Source organism: Dipodomys merriami, unplaced genomic scaffold (genome assembly GCF_024711535.1).
Source record: "Dipodomys merriami isolate MVZ:Mamm:240054 unplaced genomic scaffold, mDipMer1.0.p SCAF_218, whole genome shotgun sequence".
In the NCBI taxonomy this organism is placed as follows: Eukaryota; Metazoa; Chordata; class Mammalia; order Rodentia; family Heteromyidae; genus Dipodomys; species Dipodomys merriami.
In genome coordinates this window covers 1,415,220-1,434,479 of record NW_027203582.1, presented here as the reverse complement: position 1 = coordinate 1,434,479, position 19,260 = coordinate 1,415,220, and the positions used below count along the sequence as shown (strand labels likewise).

Below are 19,260 nucleotides of genomic sequence, written 5' to 3'. Positions count from 1 at the left end.
TCTCTTTCTCTGTCTGTCTGTCTCTGTCTCTGTCTCTGTCTCTGTCTCTGTCTCTGTCTCTGTCTCTGTCTCTGTCTCTGTCTCTGTCTCTGTCTCTGTCTCTGTCTCTCTGTCTCTCTCTCTCTCTCTCTCTCTGTCTCTCAGGAATTGGTAGAATGAGTGTTGGAGGAGTTGGCCCAGCATCCCCATGAGGCTGGAACGCAAGGTGGCCCTTTCATTCTGGAGGTGGGCTGTGGGTCAGGAGCTGTTTTGCTCAGCCTGTTGAAGCAGCTTCATGAGGTAAGCCCCTCTGTGCCCTGGCTAGACCATGATGATTATTCATTGTCCATCCCATGAGTCCTTCCCCACATCACTCTGCTACACCATTGAAGGAAAGTGGATGAGAAAGTGTCACCTTGTCCCCCTGCCCAGCACAATCCCAGGCCTCTGACCTATACCCCCACCTATCTGACAAGACCTTGGCTCTAAGACAATAAAAACACTCTGTGTGTACTACCCTTTGCTGGGGAGTGTCGTTTTGGTTAGGGTGGCGGGTTCAGAGGAGAGACCCCAGACCTGATTCCTCCCGGGGAACATTTGTTCTTGTGACAGAGCCAAATCATTGCTGTGGATAAGGACGAAGAATCCATCAGAGTGACCCAGAACAATGCTCAAAGATAGGTAGGCTGTTGAAGTATCAAACCCACTCATGTCTGCTTCCTACTCCCAAAAAGGAGGTGTAGTATGGGTGGCCTGGCCTTGGGTTTAAGGGATTATAAATGGATGGTGGCGGTCAGGAGCTCATGGCTCCCACCCACCATCCTAGCACTTTGGGAGGCTGAGGTCTGATCTTTGTGACTCAGAGTAACCCAGGCAGGAAAGTACGTGTGAATCTTATCTCCCATAAACCACCTCCCTCCCCAAAAACACACATAAAAAGCCAGATGTGCTGTGGCTCAAGTGGTAGAGCCTCAGCCTTGAAAAAAAGAAGCTCAGGGATAACACCCAAGCCCTGAATCCAAGCCCTAGGACTAACACAATCATGAAATAAATGAACATTGTACACCTTTTATCTGACTTCCAAGAAAGATGTATTCAGTTTTCTTGCTGGTACATGTAGCCAAAGGTAAGGGGCTCCCTTTCATGTTTCCCTAACCCTCTCCTTCTCTCCTTCATCTGTCCAGGCTTAGGTTGCAGGACAGAATTCAGATCATCCCCCTGGTTGTGACATTAGGTACCCTGCCCCATCCACCTCCCTTGGGGTCAGGATCCTGGATGCTCTCCCTGCTGGGAGGATGAGGCACCACAGAGATGAGGGTAGGTATTCCCAACACTCACGCACACACACACACACAGAAATACCCCTAATCCAACTGAGACTAGCCTTTTCCAAACACACTTTATCTCCTTGGATTAACTGACCTAGGAGAGGAATTTGATCCCCTGTAATGATTATTTTAACTTGGGCTTGCTAGTTGACAGGAGATAAACAGGAACAAAAAAAAACAAAAAGCCTTTGGTGCCCATCACCTGGGGTTCGGGCTCATGCCTATCATCCTGGCTACTCGGGAGGCTGAGAACTGAGGATCACAGTTTGAAGCCAGCCATAAGCTGGAAAGCCCATGAAACTCTACTCTCCATAGAACCACCTAAAAGCTAGAAGTGGTGCTGTGGCTCAAGTGGTAGAGCACCAGCATTAAGCAACAAAACTCAGAAAGACAGCTCCCAGATCCTCAGTTCAAGCCCACACAAAGAAATGGTCCTGTCTTTTTGCCCACAGATTGCCCAAGCTTCGAGCCCCCTCTCACGGAGTGTGATACAACACCTGCCCCTGGGTGGTGTATCAGGGCTTTCACAAATCCGGTGGTGGAATCCAAGCCTTCCCATTCATGCATTCTCAACCCACACTGGCTGGAAGGCAGAGTCTGACAAGGCTGGCAGCCTGCACAGCGGAGAGCCTCCAGCTTTTCCAAGGTGATCAGAAAGGCTTCTTGGAGACAGCACTTGAAAAGGGGGTCTTGCTTAACAAGGAGGATCTGAAAGACGCACAGAGAACAAAGGTGCTGCAGATGATGGGCAACATAGCAGAGCGTGTTCATTTCCAGCCAGGGCTGCTGGTGAGAGACTTGGTATAGATGTGCGAAACTGTCCCAAGACAGGCCTGAGGCTTCACAGAAGAACAGCTATCTAGGGCTGGGATTTTGTCTCAGAGGTGGAGGGCTCGCTTAGCACACAGGAAAGCATGGGTTCGATTCCTAGGTCCTGCATACACAGAAAAATCTGGAAGTGGCATGGTTGCTCAGGTGTAAGAGCACTCCCCTGGAGACAAAGCAAGTTAGGGACAGTGCCAGGCCATGAGGTCAGGCCCCAGGGCTGTCACCATAAAACAGTTCTCCCAGTGACCTCTGTGACAAGTGGATGGCTATGCCCTGAAGCTCTTAGTAGATCCATCTGTGCTTTGTGTCTCCTCTGACAGAGGGGAGCTGGACAGTCCTTCTGCCCTGGGTACCCCTGGGCCCGCTTGTCAGCAACCCTCCTAATGTCTTCCACGAGGACATGGAGCAGCTGGCCCCAGAAGTCCTCAGGTATCGTTTGGGTGGGGCAGGGGGACATAGGGCAGGCCCAAGAACTCTTTGGGGGTCTGATCTGCCCTGGAAGACCAGGCAATCTGCAGGAGGCAGATGGGAGGATAGAGGGGGTTAGTGATGTGGAGGGGGCCCTTTAATCCCCATGGCTTCACCCAGATTCTAGCATCCCTTTGCTGTCCCTGAGGGAGGTAGAGGGGTGTCTAGGTGGTAGGGTCTAGAGGAGGACTAGGTGGACATTCTGAAGGACTTGACACCTTAAGCTATGAGCCGGTGGCTCATGCCTGTCATCCCACACCTGTCATGCTGGCCACTCAGGAGGCTGAGTTCCAGAGGCTCTCATTTCATAGCCCAGGCAGGAAAGTCCCACCAGAACCTCATCTCCAATCTCCAACCGGAAGTGGCACTGTGGCTCAAGTGGTAGAGCACTGGCTTTGAGGAAAATTAGACATCAAGGAGAGTACCCAAGCCCTGAGTTCAAGCCCCTCAACCAAAAAGCAAAAGCAAAAACAAAAAAACAAACAAGAAAGAAAGACACCCCTTCTTTGCTTGCAAGAGATAGTGAAGTACTATGGTTGCTATGGTTGTGAGACTAGGTGCTGGCCTCACTGTACAGACATTTCTAATAACTCTCCAGGTTTACCACAGTGTGAAGCCATAGCAGGGTGGGTGGTGCCTTACCAAGAACTCCAGAGGTCATGGACTGTGGTAGGCAGGGAGTGGGTGAATGGGAGCAGGTGTAGGATGGTAGTGTCAATTATATGCTCTCCATCCATGGAAGAATGGTTTGCATGCTGGTGACAAAGTCTGAAGTGTGGGGTTACATTTGGTTTGTGTCTTGATGAGTTGGGTTTTCCCTTGGTATAAGAAGGTGGCTACATGAGGAGGCTACAATGCTTGATAAGAAATGTATTCCTTATCTTGCCCATGTAATTGTCATCCCTCTGTACAGGATTTTCACAATAAAAAAAGAAAGAAAGAAAAGAGCTGAAGAAAAAAAAAGTTGGGTGTAGCCTGGCGTTGCCAGTGGCTCATAACTGTCAGCCTAGCTACTCAAGAGGCTGAGATCTGAGGATCACTGTTCAAAGCCAGCTTGGGAAGGAACGTCTGTGAGACTTTACCTCCAATGAACCACCAGAAAATTGGATGTGGTGTTGTGGCACCAGTAGTGGAGCGCACACCTTCATCTGAACAGCTGAGGGCCTGCTGGCAGGCCCAAAGCTCAAACCCCATAACCTACAACCAAATAAAAGGTAGCTGAATTTTCTGCATAACAGTGTGTACAGTAGAAATGCGATGATATGTTGTGAACCATTCCAGACATGTGAGAGGCTCTGAGTTTTGTCTGCAGTTGGTCTGATGATGGTAGAGCCATCTTCTCTGGGGTGGAAAGTTCAGGGTGCTCAGGGACTGCTGAGGCTTTGGGCTACCACTGGGTGTGTCTGTGTGTTCGTGTGTCTTTTGTCTGTGTGTGTGTGTCTGTGAGTTTGGATGTAGAAGACCTAGGCCTTGAACTCAGGGTCTACGTGAAGTTCCTATGCTTCTGTGCTCAAAGCTAGTGCTCTAACACTTGAGCTGCAGCTCCATTTCTTGCTATTTCGTGGTTCATTGGAGATAAGAGCCTCACAGGCATTTCTGTGCTGGCTGGCTTTGACCTCAGCCTCCTGAGTAGCTAGGATGACAGGTGTGAGACACCAGTGCCATATTTGTGTGTGTGTGTGTGTGTGTGTGTGTGTGTGTGTGTGTGTGTGTGTGTGTGTTTTCCTCATCTTTCTCTGTCCCGTTCCTGGGTGCCTGTCTGCCTCTTTCTCACCTCAGATGGTGCCCCTCCTCCACATCGACCTTGCCTTTAGCCTCCTAACAGGGTCTACCATGAGTCCTAAATGGCCAGAGACCTGAGTTCAACTTTTCTTTGGAGCCCAAGTCCAGCTGTCCAAATCTTTGGCCTCCTGCAGGGGATTCTGCATCTGCTGGGCTAGCTGAAATAGAGCCTTGCCTGTCTCTGGGTGGGGAACTCAGACATGGGATGTCCTGCCCTTTTCCTCAGCTAGACCTCTGGCTGCATGTCCCTCTCAGCAGGCTGGTAGTGGAGTGAGGGAAGGGGGTTGCCGGTGGCTCTGGCCAACTGCAGCTTGATAGCGGACTGAAGGCTGCCCAAGCAAGGAAGATTCCAGGCTGCATTGGAGGTGAGGCCAAGGTGGCTTGGAAATATCTGTTGGTGCTTAGGAAATGTCCAAGTACTTTATCGCAGGCAAGTCTATCTTCCAGCCCCATCTGGGCCTCTCCAATCCTTCTAGAGAATTCTGGATGCCCAGATTACAGAGGCACAGACTTTAGATTCCAAGGCCAGAAAATTGGGGGAGGAGAGACTGGTATGGCCAATACCTCAATGTTCTGGGGCATTAGCCTTGACCTAGGTATGCCCCCCTTGTGTACATTCACTTCTTAACCCAGAGCTTGCCAGAAACAGGCCACTTGTGGTGGTGCTGTAGAAATGGCAGGAGTGGTGGTGCTGTAGAAATGGCAGGAGTGGAAGTGAGATCTAGGATGACCAAAATCTGGATTGATGGCCTAAGGGGGGGGGGGCAAAATGTGTCTTTAAAAAAAACTCTAGAGCTGGAACTCAGGACCTAGGCACTGAGCTTCCTTTGCTCAAATCTAACAGTCTATCACTTGATCCACCGGTCACATTTCATCTTTTCAGTATTTTAGTGGATATAAGAATCTCACGAACTTTCATTCCTGGGCTAGTTTCAAACTGCCATCTTAAGAGCTCAGCCTCTTGAGTAGCTACGATTGCTGGTATGAGCCACTGGCACCTGCTAAGGATGTTTGTGTGTGTGTGTGTGTGTGTGTGTGTGTGTGTGTGTGTGTGTGTGTGTGTGTTTACCAGGGCTCGAACTCAGAGCCTAGGTGGTATCCTTTAGCTTGTTTGCACAAGGTTGGTGCTCTACCTCTTGTACTCCAGTAGCTCTGCTTCCCAGCATTTTGGTGATTCATTGCAGATAACAGTCTGCCCAGGCTACCTTTGAATCTTGCTTGATCCTCAAGTGTCAGCCATGATTAGCTAGGATTATAGGCATGAGCCACTGGCATCCAGCTGCAAGGATGTCTCTTCATACTGTCTTCTGTTCGAACAGCTATCTACTTACCTTGGCCTAGATCTCTGATCTCCACATCAGCTCCCAGCAGCCCTTAACTGTGTGGAGAACATAAAGCTCAAAACTGTCAAGCATCCAATTTCTATGTCCTCAGGGGAGGTTACGTTTCCTCTGAAGCCTGGAGGAGTAGGGGGAGGGGGAAGAAGGTTAGGTATAAATGGGTGCTAGGCTGGGAGAGAGGTACACTGTCTTAGCCAAGAAGGAAAATGTGGCCAGATGTTAATAGCTCATGCTCTCATATTCCTAGCTCCTCAGGAGGCTGAGATCTAAGGATTGGCATTCAGAGGCAGCCCACATCACTTTGTTTTTTCTTTTTTTTTTTTGTATCAATAGCATCTTTTATTGTGAAAATACTGTACAGAGGGGTTACAATTACATGGGCAAGATAATGAGTACATTTCTTATCACCAGCTCACTTTTCTAAAGTGTGTGAGACTCTCCTCTTCAAATAACCACCTGAAAGCTGGAAGAAAAGTTGTGACTCAAGTGGTAGAATTGCTAGCCTTGAATGAAAAAAGAGCCCGGGTTCTGAGTTCAAGCCCAAGTACTAAGATGTGCCCATGCACTCACACACGCACACACACACACACACACACACACACACACATACACACACACACACACACACAGACATACATACAGGAAGGTGGTAATGATGAGCTGAGCTAGAACTGGGGGCAGTCCAGAGGCACAGTCATAGTAAACTCTCGACATGTAATTTATTTCTCCCCAACTCCTTCTTGGGCTGAGGGTTCTGGGCCATGGCAGTAAGTTCTATGGAACCTGCACTTCCATCCATGCATAGGGTACAGGACCAAGGGAAGAACACGATGGATGCTCGTTTATACTCAATGCATGATTGCAGACCTTCATCTGCCGCTGAACATTGGTGAGGAAAGCAGGCCTCTGAGCCCTGGGACTCCTGGGATAGCCACTGCTACAATCAGCAGACGGCCAGCTGTGGATTCCTGAGCCAACAAGTCTTTCATGAGCCCAACTCAACACCCACCTAAGGTGTGCCTGACAAATTTGCCCCCGTGAGTAGGCATTACCTGCTGTGCCATCTTGCAGCTCTTGCCCCTCCTGGCCCAGAAACCTGGTCTGAAATGTTGATTTACTGCTCAGATCCACACTGCACCCATGACAGATGCCATTCTGATGACCTGGCTGATGACCTCAGTGCCCCAAGGCTAGACCGTTGTCTGATACTTTGGCCCGCTCTATAGAAAAAGGCTCCCAAAGAGGCTGCTTTCAAGACTTGTAGGACACCTAGATATTGGGAGACCCTTAGCAGTCCACTGGAAATTACTCTGCCTAGAGCCACAGAGTGAGGTTCATGCAGGCCAGGTGGGGCTTGAACTCTGGGCCTGGGCAGTGTCCCTTCAGCTCTTCAACTGACCAATTGAGCCACAGTACCACTTCCAGTTTTCCTGTGGTTCATTGGAGATCAGAGTCTCCTCTACTTTGCTGCTCAGGATGGCTTTGAACGACGATCCTCAGATCTAAGCCTCCTGATGAGCTAGGAGGATAGGCATGAGCCACCAGCACCCAACTGATTTAGACTTTCACCACAGTGGACTCGGAACTCCTGAAAGCTTTTCTTTATTTTTTATGTGCCAGTACTGGGGCTTGAACTTAGGTTCTAGGCTCCGGTCTCTTTAACTTTTGCTTCAAGGTTGGCACTCTAGCACTTGAGCCACAGCTCCATTTCTGGTAGTTCATCGGCAAGAAAAGTCTCACTAACTTTCCTCCCCTGAGCTGACTTTGACCCACAACTTCTGATCTCAGTCTTTTCAGTAGCTAGGATTTATATGGGTTGAGCCACTAGTAGCATTGGGCTAGAACCTTTTCTTTTTTTTTTTTTTTTTTTTTGGATCCAGTCGTGGGGCCTGAACTCTGGGCCTGGGCGCTGTCCCTCAGCTCTTCAGCTCAAGGCTAGCGCTCTACCACTTGAGCCACAGCGCCACTTCCGGCTTTTTTCTTTTTTGCTTATGTGGTGCTGAGGAATCGAACCCAGGGCCTCATGCATGCAAGGCAAGCGCTCTACTACTGAGCCACCTTCCCAGCCCCCTAGAACCTTTTTTTTTTTTTACTTGTATTTTATTTTATTTGAGAACATACTGTACAGAGGGGCTACAATTACATGGGCAGGATAATGCATACATTTCTTACCAAGCATTGCAGCCTCCTCCTTTGTTTACCCTTCACTTCCCTTCCCCGCCTCCCCCCTCCCCCCACCCAATTTTACCCCCCTCCCCCCACCCAATTATACCCCCCTCCCCCCCCACACCGACATTGTAAAGCTGGTATTGACATGACATTTTGTACTTCTCATTGTTGCAACAGGTCCACCTGAATCCTTAAACGACTTGTTTGTCCCCATCTCCTCCACATGTTATACTGACATCAAATATAGTGAAAGCGGGGGTTACACTGTGGGGGAGGGACATACAAAGCAACAAAGAAATAATCTTATAAATGCGTTAGAAACACATGCATGAAAGAAACGAAAACATTAAAATAGAACCTTTTCTTAAGCAAGTGTTCTTCCGTGCATTTGCCCTGACTCCTCCATGGAAAGGAGGCCTGAGGGTCAGGAGCTGTGAAAAAAAGGCTACCAGCCACAGGAAATGGCTGGGGTCCATCGTGAAAAGCCAAGCTAATCTTCCCCCTGGGCCCCATTCTGGGACTTCCACCCTCTGCCCTCCCTGTGGATCAAATAAAAGCCTTGACCCAGCCTTGAATGTATTACCGGACTTGTGTGAAGCCTCAGAACCTTCATTCCACCCACACCACCTATTCTACACCACAACTCAAGAAACTTTGTGCAGTTTGTATCTTCTGCCTGAGGCTCTCTATCTTGTTCCACATCTTAGAACTCCACTGGAATTTTGGCACTGGTTATACAACCTCCAGGAGCAAGTTTTTCATTCCCTTCTCCCTCTTTTTTTTAAATATTGAGTTGCTAGAGATGGAACTTGTGCAGGCTGACTGGCAAATGCTCTAGCTTGGTTTGTGTGTGTGTGTGTGTGTGTGTGTGTGTGTGTGTGTGTGTGAGTGTGTGTGTGTGTGTGTGTTCATGCCAGTCCTAGGGTTTGAATTCATGACCTGGATGCTATCCCTGAGGTTTTGTGCTCAAGGCTAGCACTCTATTACTTGAACCACAGCTCTACTTCTGACTTTTGGGGTGTTTAATAGGAGAAAAGTGTCTCATATAGACTTTCCTGCTTGCTATTGTGATCCTCAGATCTCAGCCTCCTGAGTAGCTAAGATTACAGGTGTGAGCCACCAGCAACTGTCCTCTACCCTATCTCTTACCTCTAACCTTGGCTCTCCTATGAGTACCAGAAGAATATGTCTCACCAGGCTCACTTTTTTGCCAGTCTTGGGGCTTGAACTCAGAGTCTGGGCATGTTCCTGAGTTTCTTTTGGTCAAGGCTAGCACTCTTATCACTTAAGCCACAGTGCCACTTTTGGCTTTTTCTGTTTCTGTGATCCTGCGGAATCAAACCCAAGCCTTTCTGTGTGCTAGGTAAGTACTCTACCACTAAGCCACATTCGCAGCTCAAGGCTCACTTCTGACAGGAACTATGAGGGTGGGCTTTATTGGCTTATCCCTTTTGGTGCAGAAATCGCTTGCTACTTCATATCTTTGCCAAGATTTGGGAACAACCTGTGACTCGGCAATGAGAATGGTGAATGAGGAATAGCCACCAGGCCCCAGAGGAGTAGGCTCACATTTAACAGAGGGATAGAGAATATGGAGCCAGAACCTTTGACAACTCCTACAGCCTAGGACCTGTGGTCTCCCTGGAGGCAGTGGCTGGCTGCTAGGTGTCCCGATGGGACATCTCAGCCAGAACATAAGGCACTTGTTGCACAGCCCAGGCAAAGCTGGCGGGGCTTCAGTTATTAAATGGCAGAGAAGGATGCTTTGTTCAAGCTGCTGGCTCAGACTTAGGACTCTCTGAGGACTTGCCCAGGTTGAGGGAAGGACATGAGCATGGGCAACCTGCTGAATGCCCATCATCCATACATCATCCATCCATACACAGAGACATGGAGTTATTGCCTCCTTTTTTGGGGGTGGGGGTTTAGGCAGGTCCAGGTTTGTACTTTGAGCCTAGGCCCTGTCCCTGAGCTCCTTTTGCTCAAGGATAGCACTCTGCCCTTGAACCACAGCCCCACTCATATTTTTTTTCCCCTGTGATCTGTTTGAAAAAGAAGAGTGTTGTGGACTTTCCTGCCCCGGATGAATTCAAATTGGCATTCTCTACATCGCAGCCTCAGGATTAGTTAGGTTTATAGGCAGGAGCCACTGACACCTGGCTTTCTTTTCTTCTTGTTGTTCTCTTTTTTAATCATGACAATCTGAAATCTTCATGGTGTCATTCCAATGTTTTGCATTCAAAGTAACCTACCCAGGCCTGGAATTCGAATGCTATGACTATCACCCACAAATGGAGGGAGATCCTGATGAATGCTAATTGAATGTTATAAAAGTAATAATTAAATTTGCAGTTAATTCATGATTCTATTTTAGAATGCCACACAAAAAATATTGGATTTAAATCTTCATTCTAGCACCAAGGTATGATTAAGGATATTGACTAATTTTTAATTCTTTTGTAAGTATTCAACCATGATACCTCATTAAATGGAGTCATAATTTAGTAACTAATAATTGGTTCTAACATATATATAATTTAAAAACATCTTCACATTCCCTCTTTGTAAGTGTTTGTAAATATATATATATATATATATATATATATACACATATAGGTGCAGGTATATATATATATATATATATAATATCAATCTACACATTTTTGAGCACTACTGTGGCTTGATCACAGTTCATCAGAATTTCCTGGATGCTCAGTTTGCCGGAGGCTGTTGTGCTAAGACTGTACCCCATTTATGGATTGGGCAATGTAGGATGAGTTGAAATTCCAGCTGGCCAAAAATTTATTTGTGGAGTAAGAAGCCAATTTGACACATTTTTTTTCTTCTCTGTGAAAGTCCTGGGTCTCAATAGGATGTATAATCCATATGCAAATATATCCTATGGGATATGATATAATAAAGGAAATGTTATATGTGTAACAATACTAAATAAGGGTAATAAATGTCATGTGCAGTAGAACCTATGTATGTAAATAGATCTCATATATATGAATATTATCTTATCCTGTGCTGGGGCTTCAATTCATGCCCTGGGAACTGGTCTGAATTTCTTTTTTCTTTCCTTTTCTTTTTTTTGCCAGTCATGGTGCCTGAAATCTGGGCGTGGGCACTGTCCCTCAGCTCTTCAGTTCAAGGTGAGCGAGCACTCTACCACTTGAGCTACAGTGCCACTTCTAGCTTTTTCTGCTTATGTGGTGCTGAGTTATTGAACCAGGGGCCTCATGCATGCAAGGCAAGCACTCTACCACTGAGCCACCTTCCCAGCCCCATGAATTTCTTGTCTTTAAGGACGGTGAGTTTTCCTCTTCACACATAGTGTCACAGAGTTACCCAGACCCTGAGTTCAAATCCCAGGCCTGCTAGAAAAATGATGCAATTTCCTAGCCAGGGTCTTATTGTTATTACTTTTTTTATGGCCTAGCCCAGGGCTTGAACTCAGGTCTTTGCATCTCTGCCACAGCTGCTCACTGGATCCTACGACCCTACTTCAAATTTTGGAGCTGACAGAAAAAAAAAAAAAAACAATAAAAAGGACAAGGATGAAACTGAGAAGTTCAAGAAGGTTGTTTTATTTTTTTTCCTTTGTATTGTGACCATCTGGGTCTAAATGACAAGCCCCAGAATGTGTACGTGACATTGCATTGCTAATGTTTGGTGGGCTATTAGGGAAGCCAAAGCTGAAACAAGCAACTTAGACCTGGAGGTCCAGTCTTGGAACTGCCACTAATGAATGGTGGGAAGTTCTAAGAAATTCATTCTGATATATATCCGTACAAATAGAATGTTATAAAAGTAACATTTAAATTAGTAGTTGGTATATGATTATATTCTAAAACTATACACAACAATTACTCTACATTGACTAATTTTCTTTTTTTATGGGTCCGGTCATAGGGCCTGACCTCTGGGCCTGGGTAATGTCCCTCAGCTCTTCAGCTCAAGGCTAGCACTCTACCACTTGGGCCACAACACCACTTCTGGCTTTTTTCTTTTTACTTATGTGGTGCTGAGGAATCGAACCCAGGACCTCAGGCCTGCAAGGCAAGCGTTCTCCCACTGAGCCATCTATCTCTATCTACCAATCTACAAATTTATCTGTTTATACAATTGTCACTCCTGGGGGTCAGTGTTAGAGTGCTCACTGAGTATGTACAAAGTCCTAGGTTCCATTCCTCACTACCACTTGCACAGAAAAATCCAGAAGTAATGCTGTTGCTCAAACAGTCGAGTACTAGCTTTGAGCTTAAAAGATTAGGGACTGTTTCTAGACACTTACTCAAGATGCAGGTCTGGCACCAAAACAAAACAATAGAATGTTCTGACTGCAAAGATATAAGAATAGGACTGCAAATACATCATTGTAGAGCAAGCTAGGAGTCTGGTGATGTGAGCTGCCATGTAACCTGACTTAGCCAAAGGTAAACTGCTGCAACCCAGGTACACAGAACCAGATGCTTCTTTTTTTTTTTTAATATCTTTCTTTTTTTTAAATATTACTTTATTTTATTTGAGAACATACTGTACAGAGGGGCTACAATTACATGGGCAGGATAATGCATACATTACTTACCAAGCATTGCAGCCTCCTCCTTTGTTTACCCTTCACCTCCCTTCCCAGCCTCCCCCCTCCCCCCACCCAATTATACCCCCCTCCCCCCCACCGACATTGTAAAGCTGGTTTTGACATGACATTTTGTACTTCTCATTGTTGCAACAGGTCCACCTGAATCCTTAAACGACTTGTTTGCCCCCATCTCCTCCACATGTTATACTGACATCAAATATAGTGAAAGCAGGGGTTACACTGTGGGGGAGGGACATACAAAGCAACAAAGAAATAATCTTATAAATGCGTTAGAAACATATGCATGAAAGAAACGAAAACATTAAAATACATATTTAAGGGTTCATTTTCCTAACATCACATTATCTGAACTTTTCCGCTTGACTCATACCTATACTAGATATTGCAAATAAGGGAAACCATGGGACCTATGCTTCTTTGGGCCTGGCTTACTTCACTTAATATAATTTTTTCCAAGCCTTTCCATTTCCTAACAAATGGGGAAATGTCATTCTTTCTGAGGGAGGCATAGAATTCCATTGTGTATATATACCACATTTTCTTGATCCATTCATCTACCGAGGGGCATCTGGGTTGGTTCCATATCTTACCTATGGTAAATAATGCTGCAATAAACACAGTTGTGCTGGTAGCTTTAGTGTGGTCTTGTTTGTAAACATTTGGGTAAATGCCCAAAAGTGGGATTGCTGGATCATAGGGGAGATCTATGTGAAGTCTTTTGAGGAACCTCCATACTGCTTTCCAAAGTGGTTGAACAAGTTTTCATTCCCACCAACAATGAAGTAAGGTTCCTTTCTGTCCACATCCCCTCCAGCATCTGTTGTTGTTAGAGTTCTTGATTTTTGCTGTTCTAACTGGAGTGAGGTGATATCTCGATGTTGTTTTGATTTGCATTTCTTTTATGGCTAGGGATGTTGAACATTTCTTCATGTGTCTATTGGCCATCCTTCTTTCTTCTTCAGAGAAGCTTCTCTTTAAGTCTTTCGCCCACTTATTTATTGGGCAGTTGTTTCTTTGAGGATTTGTTGTTGGGTGGTTTAATTTTTTGAGTTCCAAGTATATTTTAGATATGAGACCCTTGTCCGTTGTATGGCTAGTAAAGATCTTCTCCCAATCGGTGGGCTTTCTATTGATCTTGCTAGCTATGTCATTTGCCCTGCAGAAGCTCTGCAACCGTATGCAATCCCATTTGTCCAACCTTTCTTTGATTTGTTGTGCTTCCGGGTCTCTATTCAGAAAATTTCGGCCTGAGCCAAGGAGACCTAATGTTTCTCCTATTCCATCCTGTAATGTTTTCAGAGTGTCTGCTTTGAGTTCAAGGTCTTTGATCCATTTGGAGTTGATTCTGGTGCAGGGTGATATATAAGGATCTAGCTTTAGTTTTCTACATGTAGTTAACCAATTTTGCCAGCACCATTTACTGAAGAGGCTGTCTTTCTTCCATTCTATTGTTTTAGCTTCCTTATCGAAGATTAGATGGCTATAGGTCTGTAGGTTCATTTCTGGGTTTTCAATTCTATTCCATTGGTCCTGAGGTCTGTTCTTATGCCAATACCAAGCTGTTTTGATTACTATGGCTTTATAGTAGAGTTTGAAATTTGGTATTGATATTCCTCCAGCAGTGTTCTTTCCATTGAGGCGCGTTTTTGCTATTCGGGGTCTTTTATTAGAACCAGATGCTTCTGACTCGCTCAGCCCTGTCATCCAAGATACTGGAGGGCTGAGATCAGACACTGGTGGTTTTAAAATCCAGTCCTGACAGGAAGTCTGCAAAACTCTGAGCTGTGGCTCAAAGTGGTAGATCTCTAGCCTTGAGCAAATGATCTTAGGACTGTGCCCCCAAACTTTCAGTGTAATCCCCGTGGCTGACTCACCACTCCCCTACAAAAAACCCACCCCTCTAAATCATTTGATGTGAACTTTGTGTAGTTTGGTAACATTGATGAAAGCACCCTAATTCTAATGACAGTGTGTGGGATACAGCTCTGTCATGAGTCTTATATGAGGAATGGTGTACTGAGTACATTCTTGCATCTGGTCTTTGTAAGAGCTCCAAAGATTATTGTACTGATGAGAACCTTGAGGCTCAGATATGTCCCCATGTCAGGGCCAAAATGATGTATGTACTGAACTCTAGTGAGTTTTCTCCTGCAGACAATTGTTTTGGTTTATTTTTTCTCGCTCATGAACCTTAAACTCAGGGCCTACCTACTGACCCTTCCCTGTTGGGCTCATGGTTAGCACCCTACCAAGGGGACCCAAGGAAACCCTTACAATAGTGTTACAGTCTAGGCATCTGTGGCTGATATCTGTCATCCTGCCTACTTTGACACATTTTTTTTCCTTCTCTGTAAAAATCCTGGGTCTCAGTATGAAGTATAATCCATATTCAAATATATGCATGTGATAAGGTGTAATGAATGAAATAAATGTTATGTATGTAATAATACTAAATAAAATAAATAATGAATAAATAAGGGTAATGAATATCAAATGGAGTAAGCCCATGTATGTAAAAAGATCACATATATGAATATTAATTTTTCCAGTGTTGGTGCTTAAATTCAGGCCTGGAAACTGGTCTGAAATTCTTGTCTTCAACAACAGTGAACTTCCCTTCCCCCACAGTGTCACAGAGTTTCCCAGACCCTGAGTTCAAATCCAGGCCTGCCAGAAAAATGGAGCAAATTCTAAGCCATGGCCTTAATTTATTTTTTTCAGGGCCGGTGCTTGAACTCATCTTGTGGCAATTCTGCCTCAGGTTCGATCACCCTAGGCTGGGGTGCAGCCAATGGACTCACAGCCCATTCTGAGATCCTAGGACCCAAGTTCAAATCTCGGGACTGATAAAAAAAAAAGGAGTGGGGCAGGGAAGTTGGCTCAGTAGTAGAGTCCTTGCTTTGCATGCATAAGGCCCTGGGCTTGATTCCTCAGCACCACATATGCAGAAAAAAGCTGGAATTGGTGCTATGGCTCAAGTGGTAGAACACTAATCTTGAGATGAATAGTTGAGGAACAGTGTCCAGACCCAGATTTCTGGCGCCACAAACAACAAAAAAGAAAAAAAGAAAAAGGGGGGGTGAGAATAAGCCTAAAATTGGGAAGTTCCAGAAGGCGGTTTTACTTTGTTTTTTTCCTTTGTATTGTGACCATACTGGGTCTAAATGAAAGGGCCCAGAAAGAGTATGTGACCTTATACTGCTGAAGTTTGGTGGGCTATCAGGCAAGCCATAGCCAAAACCAGCAACCTAGGCCCAGTGTTCAAAATCTGGGACCGCCACCTACGAATGGCGGGAGATCCTAAGAAACGCATTCTGACATACATCCATATGAATGGAATGTTGTTAAAGTAACAATTACATTAGTAATTAGTGTATGATTATATTTTAAACTTAAAAACAATAATCATAGTACATTGACTAATTTTCAATTAATATTTTATTATATTTTCAACAATGAGAAATGAAGGAATAATTTAATTATGTATAATTGATAGTAATATAGGATATGTAATTTAATAATATACAGATATTTTTCATATTTTATACATATATATATATATATATATATATATATATATATATTTCTACACTTGTCACTCCTGGTTCTCAGTGGTATAGTGCTTGCCTAGTAGGTATGAAACCCTGGGTTTGTCTCCACACTATCACATGCACAGAAAAGCCGGAAGTGGTGCTGTCACTCAAGCACCAAAGAAAAGTTAGAAGGTTCTAACTGCAAGTATACAAGGCAAGGGCATTAAATACTTCATGACAGAGCAAGCCGGGAATCTGAAGATAACAGCTGCCATCTATCCTGAGAGCCAGAGGTTAACAGCTGCAAACCAATTCCATCGAACCAGATGCTGCTTACTCACCCTAGCTGCTCAGGTGGTGGGTTGAAAACTCAGTCCTGGCAAGAAGTCTGTGAGACTCTGAGCTGAGGCACAAAGTGGTAGAGCTCTACCCTTGAGGAAAAGATCTTAGGACAGTACCCACAACCCTATGAGTGCAAACCCTGAGTCTGATGACCGCTTCTCTCCCCCCAACCCCGACTAACCACCTGTCTAAACCGTTAGATGTGAACTTGTGTGGTTCGTGACATGTTTCTGAAGGAATGGAAATACTGATGAAAACATCCTAATTCTAATGACAGCTTGAGGGATATGAAGAGTCCTTCATATATATGAAGAGTCCTTCCTGGGGTGCTGGGTGCTGAGTCCTTCACGGGGTGTATTCTTTCATCTGATCCTGGTTAGAGCTCCACAAGTAAGATGATTGTGCAGGTGAGAAACTTGAGGCACAGATATTTCCCAAGGCAAGGCCAAATTTATGTATGTACTGAACTCTATTGAGGTGTCTCTGCAGACAATTGTTTTGGTTTATTTTTCTCCATCATGAACCTTGAACTCAGAGCCTAGACACAGATTTTCCTCTTATGCTCATGGCTAACACTCTACCGCGCCGAGCCAAGGAACCCCTTGCAGCAAAGTGTCACAGCTTAGGTGTCTTTAGCTGAGGTCTATCATCCTGCCTGCTCAGGAAGCTGAGGATCTGGGTTCAATACTATCCCACACACAAAAGGTCCCATGACATTATCATCTCCTATTCACCACTTAGAAACTTGAAGTGGAAGCTGGGTGTCCGTGACTCATGCTTATCATCCTAGTTACTTACTCAGCAGGCTGAGAGCACAGGATCATGGTCCAAAGCCAGCCTGAGCAGGAGATTCCTAGAGATGGTTATCTACAGTGAACCAACAGAAAACCTGAATGGGTTCTGTAGCTCAAGTGGTAGAGCTCTCCACTTAAGCTGAAGAGCTGAGTGACAGCACCCAGGCCCAGACTTCAACTCCTCCAACTTACAAGAAAAGAAAGAAAGAAACCTGAAGTGCAGTGCTGGGAATGGGTCTTAGCGGTACAGTGCTTTGCATGTTTGAAACCCTGGCTTTGAATCCTCAGTGGCACATCACTAGAAAAAGCCTGTAGTGGCTCTGTGGCTTAAGTGGTAGAGTGCTATCCTTGTACAGGAGAAACTCAGGTACCGTGCGCAGTTCCTGAATTTAAGCTCCAGGACTGTTATATGCACACAAATTACCCCCCCCCACACACACACAGATACCAGAAGTGAAACTGTGACATCAAAGGGTAAAGCACTGGGAAGTAGGCACTGAGAGGAGACTTGAGCTCGTACAGCTTCTTTCCAGGATTTGCCTTTGTTTTAGGGATTTTAGAAAAAAAAACTTTAAACAAGGATAACTAGACCTTGGCTCCAAGCAGCCCTGCTCCTGGAATGGAAAGAATGCCTCTAGAATGGAAAGAATGCCTCTAGTTTCCCCTCCCCTTAACAACCTAACTTACCTTGATTGTTGAGTTAAAGACTGACACATAAAACAGATAGAATGTAATCTGGCTCCAACTACCGGACAACATCTGCTTATGGTGGTAAACCCTACCTTTCACACATGCTTACAGTAAACTCTGCCTATTAGCCACCTGTGTGTGGTCTGGTATGACCATGCAATCCTTTTGTATGGTATGATTTCATTGGTCACCTGTGCATGTCCTGGCTCGATCTCATGGATTTTGCCTTTAAAAACCAAAGAATGGGGGATGCTCAGGGTGGCAGTATCAGCTCCTTAGCCTGTGCTGTGGCCCTGGCCGGTCAGTGTAGAAACCTTCTCAATAAAGTTGCTTCTTTGTTACCAACTTTGCTTAGGTGGGCTCTGTCACTCCAGACGACTAGGTGGGTTTGCCTGCCTGAGTAGGGGTCTTCCTATCACACATTGTGCTTCTGTTCTGAGCTCATGGTCAGTACTCAGGCACTGTGTTCAAACCTAGCCACCCAAGGCCCAACTAGGAGAGGTCAAATGTTTCAAAACCTGATGAGCTCCACCAGACCTACATAACAGGGAACATTGTGATTTTGCAAATGTGCTTAGATGTAGCAAGCTTCCAAAAACCTAGGGAGGCAATGTTGCCAATAATGAATCATTGCATTAGGTTCAGCTCCCTGGTTGTTGTCTGCCAGAAGGAATCTTGAACTAATTGTAGCAGTTTGTTTCAACACTAGAACATATTCTAACAAAGACAGGATAAGTGCAGGGAACTTGGCCTGCCCCGGGAGGTGGCACAAATGAAGGCTTCCAGTCAAAACAGAGCACTGGGGAGAGAGATATCTTGGGGTACAAAGAGGCCCTTTTCTCCTAGTCTTCAGGGCCTGCCCACAATCATCATCACTAGTTGGCCCAGATATAGTTGTTTGTTAGAGAGCTGTAGGGAGTGAGGCCTTTTGTATGCCTGTTCCAACAAAGAGACAGACTTCCTCCAGCAACCTGGGCTGTGGAGAAACCCTCAGGCTATTCTGGGAACAGGGAGGGGGGCACTGGAACATGCACTGTCTTGAAAGCACCCTCTGTGCTATGAAATCATTCTATTTAAAGCAAATTTCCTAACTGGGTGCCTTTCTTCATAGTGACTCTGCATGTTCACTAATAGAAATACATTCACACATCCATAGACACATGGAGTTACTGGCTCTATTTTTTTTTTTTTGGTGCAGGCCCTGAGGCTTGAACTGTGAGCTTAGGCATTGTCCCTGAGCTAATTTTTCAAAAGGAAGCAATTTATTGTGCCTTAAACCATGATACATCATTAAATGAAGGCATAATTTAATACTTAATAATGATTAGTAATATATTACCTGTAATTTAATGATATATAGACTTCTCACATTCTATAAATATATTTATATATTTAAATATA

General features: G+C 45.2%; 1 protein-coding gene across 1 annotated transcript in view; it reads left to right on the top strand.

The window, feature by feature from the left end:
* Positions 1 to 1,068: 1,068 nt before the first annotated feature.
* Positions 1,069 to 19,260, top strand: part of LOC138834517 (MTRF1L release factor glutamine methyltransferase-like) — a 51,555-nt gene continuing 33,363 nt past the window's right edge. The window contains 2 exon segments of the mRNA XM_070033064.1: positions 1,069 to 1,105; positions 2,456 to 2,564. Of these exon segments, the coding sequence (XP_069889165.1) occupies positions 1,069 to 1,105; positions 2,456 to 2,564 (146 nt within the window).